This window comes from Aptenodytes forsteri, unplaced genomic scaffold (genome assembly GCF_000699145.1).
Source record: "Aptenodytes forsteri isolate BGI_AS27 unplaced genomic scaffold, ASM69914v1 Scaffold241, whole genome shotgun sequence".
NCBI classification, from domain to species: Eukaryota; Metazoa; Chordata; class Aves; order Sphenisciformes; family Spheniscidae; genus Aptenodytes; species Aptenodytes forsteri.
The window spans coordinates 4,920,452-4,933,434 of NW_008795252.1; the positions used below are offsets into that span (position 1 = coordinate 4,920,452).

General features: G+C 39.5%; 1 protein-coding gene across 1 annotated transcript in view; it reads left to right on the forward strand.

Moving 5' to 3' along the window:
- Window positions 1-12,983, forward strand: part of PIK3C2G (phosphatidylinositol-4-phosphate 3-kinase catalytic subunit type 2 gamma) — a 219,113-nt gene that overhangs the window by 28,630 nt on the left and 177,500 nt on the right. Inside the window, exons 6-7 of the mRNA XM_019471996.1 lie at window positions 4,138-4,208; window positions 11,267-11,330. Coding sequence (XP_019327541.1) covers window positions 4,138-4,208; window positions 11,267-11,330 — 135 coding nt within the window. The remainder of the gene's footprint in view (window positions 1-4,137; window positions 4,209-11,266; window positions 11,331-12,983) is intronic.

Genomic DNA, 12,983 nt, shown 5'->3' on the forward strand with positions numbered 1-12,983 from the left:
AAAGAATTTGTGGAACTATAATTAATAACCTACAATAGGGTTTAACCAGGAAGGGTGACATTTTAAGATATCTTCAAGTGAATTATTGATCACCCCTTTATGGTAACTGACACGACTCTGAAAGCTTCAGGCCATGAAGTTACTTCAGGTTACTAATAATAGCAAAGAACATGAGCAGCTCTTGAGCTGGCATAAGTCACATGAGTGTGAAACCCGGAGTTTTCCTCCAGCTCCAGGGCATGCTTGTGGCAGAGCACTTGTATCGGAAAGGAGAGGTTCTGCTCGCAGGCAGGAGCACCAGCAAGTCTGTCAGGACCAGATGAAACCTAATGGAGGAGACACGGACTATGGTGCATTGAAAGCTGCAGTGTTTCCTTTCACTCTGGACCCAGTTCTGTAGATCTCTTTGGATCTACTGAAACCTGCTCCAGCCACACTGAATTAAAGGATCTGAGGTAGTCTACACTGAGCTCAGTCAATTTTGTTGTTGCTGTTCTCTGAAACTTGCAGCTTTGGTCGTAAAATGTATTTGAAAGTCACAGACTTAGAAGCAGTTTATGGAAAATAAATTTCCCTCCCTCAGAATTCATATAAAAAGATGTGAAAATAGTGTGATTTAAAAAAAAAAAAAGGCACAAACTTTGAGACTTTTAAGATTCTTCAGCTATCTCAGACAGTTATGTACACATGCAGCTACTGTTTATTTTTGTGAGTTAATCTGCGCTCACTCGTGGGGAGAATTTGACCTGTGATCTATAGGATCCTTCCAAATATTGAATTTTAGTATATGTTCTTTTATAGAAATCTCCACTAAGGTTGTAGTTTAACTAGTGCCACAGAAACATATTCATATCTTGACAGCCCTTCTATATAATAATCACCCACATGTATTCAGGTGCTAAATAATTCACATACACCCACCTTTTGCCCTAGTCCATCAGATCCCCTTAAGATTCTGGGTTCCTATCAATCACACATATCTAATTTCTCTCTAAGCTTCAGGGGTCCTCCTTCAGTCTGTGTCACATTGTTTCCAAGTTCATCCCTCCCTGTCCTCTAGTCCTGCCAGTATATGAGATCAAGGAGGAAGTTTATCATTTATCAGTCTTGTTCTGTAGCTCAAGCCTTGTCCCTGTGATTGCTCAGTTCAGATGTGCTCTGCTATTTGTAAGGTCTCCAGAGGTGGCAGTGTGACAGCTAAGCATGCAATGACATTATAAAAAGGCAGGGTGGATTTTGCAGAACATGTACACTACTCATCTGTAGGGTAACACGACTTTAAAAATTAAAAAAAAAAAAAAAGGGGGGGGGGGGGATATGATCTACTGAAAGTCAAGATGGATGTGATTGACTATTGCTCTGTCTAGAGTAGCAAATTCAAATCATGATATTATAGCAAGCAACTGTGGAGTGCTTGGTGCTATTTCCTTCCTGGAATGCATGCTTCTGATTATGGTAGCACTACAAAATATTCTTAAGTCTTGTGATGTTATACCAGTCCTCTAGCATGCATTGAAGCAGCATGATAGCTGTCAGAGGTCAGGTGCTCCAAGCCTCAGAGTATGGTGTGTGCAGTAGACATGAATTGTGAGCAAAACCAGCAGTTATTAGGTCAGAGCCATATGTAGCACAATTAGTGCTGCACTCAGGAAATTGGCATCCATAAGCTATTCTTGTATGTCTCACAATCACTTTTGTAGGAGCAACTCAGTGGGGTTCAGAGACAGATTCTGAAATCTGTCCGAAGAAAGAAAAGACCATCTACTCTCAAATGCATCCCCTAACCCCCGAATACTTACGCTGTCTTCTCCTCTAAAATAACGTTTAGCGTACTCATGTCAGTACACTGAGATAAGGAACACAGGTGTTTGTATAAGATCAAATGCTCAGACAAAGTGGAGCTTAGTGCTTAGGTCTAAGACACATACATTCAAGGCTTAATGCATGAGACTGTTTTTCTTACCTTCACCCCCTTCCATTTCATTCATCTAACTCATCTTTCATGTATTGCCACTATGTGATAAAAGAGATAGTAGCGCTCCAGATGGGAATTCTTTACAGAACATCTATAATGTATCTAGCTCAGCAAGATCCTGCTCCTTAAATGATGCTATTGCTAAATCTCTATATAGTGATCTAAAGCAGAATTAGTGTGAATTAATTCACGTCAATTAACATATTTAAATTGAATTCAACCATAGCAGAGACACAAGTTGCTCAGGAATGTTAGCTTTAGACCACTACTTTACTTCAATTAAGTAGAAAAAATTGCTAGTGTGGTCACCTTATTCTGAACAAGCTTTCAACATTTGAATTCACTAACATTCAAAATATTAGGAGAAGGCCTTTTTAGCCAGGCAAGTAAAAGAGTGGGGGGTTTTCTTTAGAAAATACAAATTTCTTTAAAATTCTGTTTAAGAGGGGGAAAAAATCATGAATCATATTTCATCACTGTTGGATTATGCTGTTCTCATTTTTTTTGAAATTTTGTTTATTGTATGAAAGTTATAACAGTAAAAGATGAACAGAAGGTGTTTTTTTTCTTACTGAAATGTTTTGCTTAAGGTTAAACCATTTTGTCTTCCCTTCACAAAGAACTTGTAAGTTTCATTAGTTTAGTCCAGCTTAAAATGGAGTCACCTTTCAGATTCTTCTGTATCCTCGGCCAGATGTAATTTCTGTCCTCTGCTTCACCTTTGAGCAAACAAATATTTTAGATCAGTACACATGTAAATAAGTTGGCTGTAGCCTGGTCACCTAAGCTGTGCTCATCCCAGCCATCGCTTGTCTTTCTAGAGATACTGAGAAAAATAATGTCTGGCAGTTGCCCTAGCCACTGTGGAAACAGAAGCTCATCACCACTAGATGCCTATGTGCTGTGCTGCTCTCCTGCTTCTGTTTTTTCATTTAATTCTTTTCTCTCTCATCCCCCACCCCTCCCAGGGTTATACCTGTTCATAAGTGTCATTCCCTTTGTAATCCTTGCCCAGTGAATTTGGGGTCATACTGAGGGCCTTCTGACAAGCAACTTTTCCCTGTGAGTTATAGGGATAAGGGGTCAACCATGAGTCAGAAAAAGGACAGAATCTTCAGGACATGGTGGTGCCTACAAGCTGGCAGTACATGCCTAGTATGGGCTGAGCTACCTCCACAGGGTGGGAAGAGTTAAGGCATCAAAGGCAACAAATCCATGGGGCTGGAGAAAGGACTATATCTGAATGGGAACAGGTTTGGTCAGCAGAATGTGTCAAATAAGGCAAAATCACAGAATTGTTTAGGCTGGAAGGGACCTCATGGGATCATTTAGTCCAGTCCCCCTGCTCAAGCAGGGTCAGCTGGAACAGGTTGCTCAGGACCGTGTCTGGTCAAGTTTTGAATATCTCAGCAGATATTCAAACCTACTCCACAACCTTTCAGGGCAACCTCTTCCTGTGTTTGATTACCTTCACAATATTTTTTTTTTTCTTTGTGTTAAGGTGAAATTTCATGTGTTTTAATTTGTGCTCTTTGCCTCTTGTCCTGTCAGTGAGCACTACTGAAAAGAGTGATTCCCTTGTCTTCGTTATTTTCCATCAGATATACATACGCATTGATAAGATTCCCCGAGCTTTCCCTTCTCCAGACTAAACAGTCCCAGCTCAGCCTCTCCTCATACAAAAAATGCTTTAGTGCCTTGATCATCTCTGTGACTCTTCACTGAGAGAAGTCCCTTCAGAGGGGTTGCAAAGGATGGTACATAAGTTCTCCATTCTGTTCCCTCAGAAAAGGAAGCAGCAGAGAGATGGTGGATGCAAACTGATTTCTGATTCATGACTAGTGTATGTTGCCATTGCAAAAGGGTGCCTTCTGCTGACTGTAACAAGAAAGCGGAGGCAGGGTTTACTGAGGCCTGGCTATAGTCTTAATAGTTGTATTAATGTCACTACTGTGACAATCTGGTTTGGCCTTCTATATAGTACAACCCAGTGTAACATGAGAGAGATTCACAAATAAAATTTCAGACCAAAACATCCTGAACACTCTGAAAGGAGAGTTCCTAAAAGAACGTGCTGACTCTGGAAAATACCAAGCAAATCTCTCCAATACACATTCTTCCTATCAGAATACTTTATCTCACTATATGCTTCTCCTCCACAGCATGAGGATGACCAAAGACTGTTCAGTGTGAATCAGCTGTTAGAAGACACTTGTGCCTGGAGACTGACTCGGTAAGAACACTGGTATATAACAGTATTTCTGTTTGCAATTGTTCAGATTTGTAGTGAGCTTCCTGGCCCCAAAGGACAATTCCGAGACCTACTGGGGACAGGAATGATACCAAAAAGAAAGAAAATTGGTTCAATGTTTTAGACTCTTATTTTCAGACCTTATTGATTGCTTAGCAAAAATCAATAATCATTTATAGATCTGTGTAATTTTTCCCCATTTTCTGCCTTTCATGGCATTGAAGGTTTTATTAGAGCTTTCATGTTTCCCAAAGATTCCCAGGATTGAAGGAGTCATAATTTTCACATGTGCGTTACTCTTAGAGAATTTTTAAGAGTAAATACTGTAAAAATAATAATTTGCTCTTCATTATGCCTGTATTTTCACAGTTGAGTGATTTTTTTGTTTGTTTTTTTTTTTAATGGAGGCTAGCTATGACAAGTTTTTAACTTGGCATTCACAGTGCATTTGACTCTAAAGCTAACTTACCATGGACAAGCACTAAATGAGATAGATTCTTCATTCAACTTCCATTATGTTCCGTTTCATGCACTTAGATAAAGAAGCTGTTAACACTTTTTGTAATGTTTTTCATCAATGTGTTATAAAGTACTTTGCCAAGAATGGTAAAAGCCACACCTGTCATTTAGCAGATGGAGGAAAACAGAGAGGTAGTGACTTGTTCAAGGTGAATATCTGGTACTTACTGAGGACCCATCTGGTTTCCTAGGAGCATGGCCCAAATTTCCATTCTGGTCCTTGCTATAAAGAGATCAAACCAATCATACAGTTTATACACATGCTACTTATTGACTGTTTTATTTCTTGTGATGTAAAGAGTGTGGCCTTTTCCATTGCAAAGAGAGTCTTCAGAGGGGATATGTGATAAAAGATGTGGTGCTGCAAATCAACTCTGGTCCGCAAAATTTCCTCTGATACTGTAGGGCAATGAATAACTGATAGCATAGGCAATAAATACTTTCTTTCTTCAACCACAAGTTCAGTAAATATTGAAAAAGTAAAAGCTTCAACTGTGTTTGATCACTATTTCCTGCTTGTTCCATAGATTGTTGACAGGTAGGAGAAAACATTTTCCAGCAGTGATGACCTAGAAAGATCTGTAGTCAGGCCCTGTGCTCTCAATTGCATTTCTAACTTATCTGAGAAAAAAAGGGGTAATAGCTAAGTGACAAAAGTTTGCTGTCCGTAATGTGCACAGGAGCTGCCTGTGATGATTTGCAGAAGGATTTTACAATGCTGAGGTGAGCGTGTGATAAAGTGGCAGACGAAATTTTGAGAAGATAAATGTAGATGGGAGGAAACGGTCTTAAATTCGCTAATGAAATCATAGGCTCTGAGTTGACTTTTACTACCAGGAGTGAGTTCTTGGGGTTATAATAAATAGTTCTGAATGTCAGCTTGGTACACAGCAGCTGCAAAAAAGAGAAAACAAATGTTGGGAATTATTATGAAAGAAATGAAAAACCAAAAAACAGTATTATACCACAGTATCAGTATAGGGTGTTCATTTATCTTGAATACAGCTGGCAGTTCTTCTTCTCCCATTTCAAATATGATGTAGTAGAACTTGAAAAAGTGAAGAGAAGGGCAGCAAGGATGCTCAGAGGAATGAAATGCCTTCCATATGAGAAACAAATAAGTAACAATACTCTTCATCCTGATGAAGACATAATAGAAGATGGGTATTTTATAGATGACAAGTCTATGAAATTGAGCAGCACAGAATGTCTGCAGAAAAGGATGACTTACTGTATCTTCCAGTGGAGGACAAAGGGAGCTTGAAGTGAAAGTAGCAGATTCAAAACAGGCAAGAGTAGTTATTTCTTTGTATAAGACCTAATTAAGTAATGTCTGGACACAGCCCGGCTTACCCAGGACTGTGTCCAGATGGTTTCTGGATATTTCCAAGGAGGGAGACTCCACAACCTCTCTGGGCAACTTGTGCCAGTGCTCAGTCACTCTCGGTACCTCCTGTATTTCAGTTTGTGCCCATTGCCTCTTGTCCTGTCACCTGGCACCACTGAAGAGAGCCTGCCTCCATTGTCTTTGCACCCTCCTTCAGGTGTTTATATGCATCAAGAAGATCCCCCCGGAGCTTTCTCTTCTCTAGGCTAAATAGTCCCAGCTCTCAGTCTTTCCCTGTAGGAGAGATGCTCCAGTCCCTTCATCATCCCTTTGTTGGACTCTCTCCAGTACATCCGTGTCTCTTTTGTACTGAGGAGCCTGAAACTGGACACAGTACTCCAGGTGTGGCCTCACCAGTGCTGAGTAAGAGGGGAAGGATCACCTCCCTCAACCTGGCTGGTAAATTCCTCCTAATGCAGCCCAGGATACCTTTAGCCACCTCTAGCCTTTTTTTCTGCAAGGGCACATCGCTGGTTCATGTTCAGCTTCCTGTCCACGAGGACTGCCAGGTCCTTTTCTGCAAAGCTACTTTCCGGACAGTCAGCCCCCAGCATGTACTGGTGCATGGGGTGATCCTCCCCAGGTGCAGGACTTTGCACTTCCTTTTGCTGAACTTCATGAGGTTCCTGTCAGCCCGTTTCTCCAGCCTGTTGAGGTCCCTCTGGATGGCAGTATGACCCTTTGGTGTATCAGCCACTCTTCCCAGTTTTGTGTCATCAGCAAACTTGCTGAGAGTACACTCCACCCAATCATGCAGATCATTAAGGAAGATGTTAAACAGTACTGGACCCAGGACTGACTCCTAGGGTACACTGCTAGTTACCAGCCTCCAGCTAGACATTGTGCCACCGATCACCACCCTCTGGGCCCAGCCATTCAGTCGGTTTTCAATCCACCTCACTGCTCATTCAGCCCGTAGTTTATTAGCTTCTCTATGCGGTTGTTACGAGTGACAGTGTCAAAAACCTATGATTTCATCATGGAAGGTTATCAGGTTGGTCAAGTACAACTTTCCCTTCGTGAATCCATTCTGACTACTCTCCATCACCTTCTTGTAGTTCATATGCCTGGAAATGGTTCTCAGGATTAGTTGCTCCATCACCCTCCTAGGGTTCAAGGTGAGGCTGGTCAGCCTGTAGTTCTCTGGGTCCTCCTTCTTGCCCTTTTTGAAGATGGGAGTGACATTTGCTTTCCTCCAATCTTCAGGCACCTCTTCCAATCATCATGTTTGTTCAAAGATTATCAAGAGTGGCCTCACAATGACATCAGCCAGCTCCCTCAACATCCGTATGTGCATCCCATCAGGGCCCATGGACTTATGTAAGTCCAGTTTAAGTATTCTCTAACCTGATCCTCATCCACTTCCTAGTTCATTCCAGGGACTGCTCCCTGGAGGCCATGTCCATGAGACAACACCACACTAGACTCCTTGTACATATGCAGTCTTCCAGTGTTGTGCTTAAGGCTTGCTCCAGGATATGCATTACATACCTTCCATGTTATGGTACGGAAATACCGCCATGGCGGGCTGCCTCACGTTATGTTGGGCATTTTGAACTGAACCCCCCCTTTTTAATGAATAAAAAAACTACATGTCTTAGTAGCACTGTAAAGTCATAGGGGGCCTGAAGTAGGCTCCCACTTCATGCTATGCAGGGTGCACAGCTGGTTCTACCTGTGGCTACTCCAAGTATTGTGAACACAAGCCTTCATGCACTCCTTAGCTTAGGGATCAAAAAATCACTGCCTGGAGCAAACTTCTTTAGCGGTGTTCACATATTCTTCTTCCCCATTAGAGGCAACTAGTTTGAGCTGAAAGCACTGGCACAATTATGTTGAGAAGGCACTTAGATTTGAAGCACCACCAAAGTTATAAGGTGAGACATACAGTGAAGAAAAAGCCCTTATTCTTGTAAGCAGTACCACCCTAGTATTTTTTGTCAGTAGGCCAGTCAAGAATATCATACCTAGTCATAACAGCTGTTTCTAACATAACATGCAACATCATCTTTGTGCTTATTCTGCACTGGGATGTATGTTTGCAACCTGTTGTAATTCCTCAATTCTATATCTAGCTAGGGGTCTAGTAGAGATGGAGTAGACGGATGCAGTGGAATGGAGATGTAGTAGAATGGGCTCAACACAGGCTGTGCAAATCTGCCTGGTGCCTAGGAAGGCCAGCAGATTACTTTCCCATATTGCTGTGTCTTCACAGCTGTGAGTATTTAGACTAGCTAAATAAAATAATGCTCAGGGTTGTCTGCATGTGCTGTAGTTACATTTCTGATTGTAGCACACAAACATTTGTGTTTTAGAGAACATATTGATTGAGATGCTCAGTCTGCTTAGATCCAGCAGAGGAGGAAAAAGAACTGTTTGAACTGGCTTGAGATGAAGTAAAAAGAATTAACTGGAACCTTACATCTGCAATAATCAGATTTGCTCTCACAGGCAAATGTGAACAAATAAAACCGGCAGCCCCTACATTGCTTCATGCACTGATTTTCATAGCTTGAAAACCAAACACAATGTAAATCAATGAGTGCATCAGAAGAACTGCAGTCCATTGGCCCATAATCTCTGACACTGATGTGCCAATAACTATAACATGCAGTTAGGCACAGCTTAGTTAGGTAGCATGGTGATAAACAGCATTTTAGAAAGGAAACCTAGCATTGCTCCACAGTAGGTGCTGCTGCCAGCAAACTGCAAAATGAATGCTGTAAGTAATGCTATATACTTGTCGTCTTCCTCCCATATAGACCAGCTGGGATCTAAGACTGACTCTCTCAAGTTGTTTGTACTTTTCTTTTTTTTCTTTTCAAAACTATTGTACCATATTGCCTTGCTAAAAGCTCCGAAAATTTCCTCACTGTCAAAGAAACACTGAATGTTCTCATGGGTTGGTCAGTATTGCCATATTTATACACAGCTGTCAAAGATGTACAAGTATAAAGTACGTCTGTGTGATAACATCTGGGTATTATTAGTTATCTAGCAGCCAAAGATTCAGGATAGCATTAGTAGAGGTATTCTGATCATTGTTACAAGTTGCTGGATTTGTTTCCTATTAATTATGTAAAATTATGGTTACTTTATACAGAAAATTCTCTAGGGTAGAATAAACTAATTGAAAATATGCTAATTTTTTTAACTAGTATTATAACTTATGAAACTATTCTGAAACCTGCATTTAGGCCAAGCATGCTAATAAGCATGCTTACCTGTATGCATCAAGGCAACAAGGCAAGCTCATATGTCCAGAACTACTTCTGAGCTGGGTAATGCTATGAAAAAGATGTTATGCATGGAGACTTGGTCAAAGCAGAGCGACAACTTGTATTAGCTATGATTTAACAGGATTACAGGAGGAATTGCCAGACAGCTACTCAACACACAAACTGCCTGGCTAGATAAGGCTAGCGCAGATTGGAAATAAAAAGCTGTAAAGGCAAAACCATCTGTAGGAGGAAGTGAATAGTAGGTATCTACAGGGAAATGCACTCTGATATTAGCACAGGGAAGGCCACCTAACATTCCTCTCTTCTGTATGATGATTTCAGTGCAATGACTCTTTCTCTTGGCATACAATATATATAATGAAAGTCTAACCACGTACCGTGAAACCTGTACTTTGGACCGTGGTTGCAACTCTAATCTCTGATTTCTCAGTTAACCCAACTAAGATCCATGAGGACACACACAATTTCTCTGTAAACAATAGTCCATTTGCTCTGAAGCAATCAAAATACTTTTGTGACTTCAGCTACTAGACTGCAATGGGGGGGGGAAATTCCTTCTAAGGCTTCTGAAGAGAGAGAACTCTAATACAAAGGGTCAGTGTGAAATATAAGAAGAAAAAAAAGTCAAGGATAAAGTGATAGAGTAAAACAAATAAACACTGAAGAAAGAATATAAATTGAAATTTCCACTTTTTCATAAAAGCACATGCAAACCCTAACTACCACTGAGGACCATCAAGGCAATAATGTGTCCATTTTACCAGTCAGTAGGCTAGGCAGGGTGAGGAAGTGGGAATTAAGGTTTCCGTACCCTTTCCTGAAGATTTGACCCTACAGAGGAGGCTGTCAAAGCAAAAGGAAGGTGTATTCCTGTGTGTAACAACCTTAGCCATGGTCTCATAGGCACCTTTTTTGTTTTGTTCCAGCTGACAAATAAATGACAGCTAGAATTTCACTGTGCTTTAAACATAGAAAATTACACAAATGCTTCTTAAAAGCAAAATTCTGATTCTGGTTATCTGTTGGGGATAGCACTTGGAGCCTGTGGTTCTAAAATGGTGAGATTTACAGCTGAAGTATCAGTCCTGGAGTTCAGTGTAGAGAGGTATATACTTCTGTTCATAATCCTAATTAATTTAGTGAAGCTTTGCTAAGGCACAGAAATCTGCCTGTACAAACTTTGTGGTAACTTCAGTAGCATCAGAAAGGCATGGGACTACAGAGTGGTATATGTCTATCTACAGAAGTAAAACAAATTCACAGCTTAGGTAATGCTATGGAAAAGGTAGTTGCTGAAACAGTTTGAGCATGTGAACTTGAGAACTGTAAGCAAATAAACTTTAATGAATTATGTAGCAATGGTGTCCCATTTTTTAATATACAGTTTTATACTTGTGACTTAGTATGGACTTTTGAAACATAGAGCTTTTCCAGATGTTTTGCAGGTGTTTTGCCTGATTCTCTGCAGCTTTAGTCTGAGAAATGATTGAGAAAGAAGGCATTGTAGCATGTACTTAAGTCCATCCTTCTTCAAAGTCATATTTAAGTACTTGCTTAACCTTAAAGAGTAAAATAAACGGGATTTGGAGTTCAATAGACACTGAAATAGCAAGTCACTTACTGGAGTTCTTTCACTTGGGAAACGTGTATCCTCCAGATGTAAGTAGAAGATTTTTACATCTATGCTTTGTGGCAAATGACTACCAAAAAAACATGGAGATCAAGGCTCCATTACATGATGTCTACATAAACACTTGTCCTTATTTTATACCAACATAAAATCACTGTCAATTAAATTATTCCCAATTTATGGAAGGGGGGAGGGGACCAAACCTGTTCTCTTTATCCAATTGTTATTAACTTGAAGTTGTTTTCTTTTTTCCAATTTCCAGACGAAACCTTGTTTCAGTTATTATGAAATACAGAGGTCAAGTGGAATATCTATTGCAAAATGAGGTATTTGTTCTCAGTTTATTATACCAGAAAAGCATTAACTTCTACATGAAAGGTATCTAACTATTAATCTGTCTCAAATGCAATTAAGGAAGACTTTTAATTAAGGCTGTTTAACCTGACTTTGAAAGGATATAAATTTTCTTAATAAAACTTGGCTTGAGATTAGGAAGAAAGTGCTACAAATTGAAAATATCAAAGATGACTGTTTCTAAGTGTCAAAGAACCTGTAAATAAAAACAGGATTGTTTTGGGATGGCAGTATATTTGGAATTAGTAGAGGTATAATACACTGTATGTATCTTCAAAATTTGTCCCTGATTTTGCAAACCCACAAGCCAAATGTTTACACATTTAGGATATAAATGTTTACACATATAGGATATATATCCAAGCATGTGATAGTTTGCAGGATTAGCTTTAGGCAGCAAAACTCGTAAGAGCTTTATTTTTAAAGTATTGTGGGCTGCCAATTGAATGTTACATGCTTGAAGGAAAAACCTCTTAGTAAATCTTCTCTGCTAACTAATGTTTTAAGGACAGATGTCTAAAGGACAAACACATCTTTGAGTGATAGCTCGGAAGAAACCAAATGGCTATTTGATCTGAGTTTCAGGTTGTCATGCTAACTGACTTTCTACAGTTTGGAACTGGAAAGAAAACAAAGGACATGAGTAAAAATCAAATACTGATGTAGCATGGAGATACTCCAGTGCATCCCTTCCAGAGTTATAACTCAATATGAAGTATGGATTTATTTGAAATATATGTTAAAACGTAACATTCTTATTTTGCTTCAGCAATCTGTCACCTGTATTCAAGTCCAGATTTTAATCTTTCTGGATATTCTTGATCCATGGGTATTTCTATTTTGAATAGTCAGAAAACATACACACACACACACAAGTGTGTATATATACACACATATATATAAATTCATATATACATACAGACATGTACATGAATACATAAATATAGATCAATACATATGTAAATATATGTAGATAAAAATATTCTACATTTTTGTGTAAATCTTTGACACTTTTCTTTTGCAAAATGCATACAAATTTAAAAGCTGTTGAATTGTACCTAGCTACAAAGTAAAGCTCTGGTTTTGATACTGTGTAGATATTCACTAAAATTTCCTTTGTAAGCAACTTCTCAAAGGGGACTATTTAGTGTATAAAATGTGATGCAGTCATAACCATTTGGAAAATTGAGGTCCCCAAACTCAAATGTGCATATATATTTCTTTACTGAAGTAGACCCATCAGTGTAGTTACTCACACTCACTTGAAATTTTAGGGCCTAAAGTAAGAAGATTCCAAACTCAAAGAAAGCTATAATCTCAACATTAATGAGGCATTACAGTCCACCCTCTGCAACTGATGCTCTGTAGATATTCCTCAGACCTATAATGAAGCACTCTTAAATTTGTTTTTGCTAAAGATTTTTACCTTGAGTAAGCAATTACTTGAGATCATTAACTTCTTATAAAGGGAAGAGAGGACATTTTTCAAATATCCATGCTATGCAACAAATATGCATGTGTTACTCTAGAGCTAAATTTCTCTGTAGTTTATTTTATTATTTATTAAAGCTGCCTGGCGGAAAAGGACCTGGGGGTGCTGGTCGACAGCCGGCTGAACATGAGCC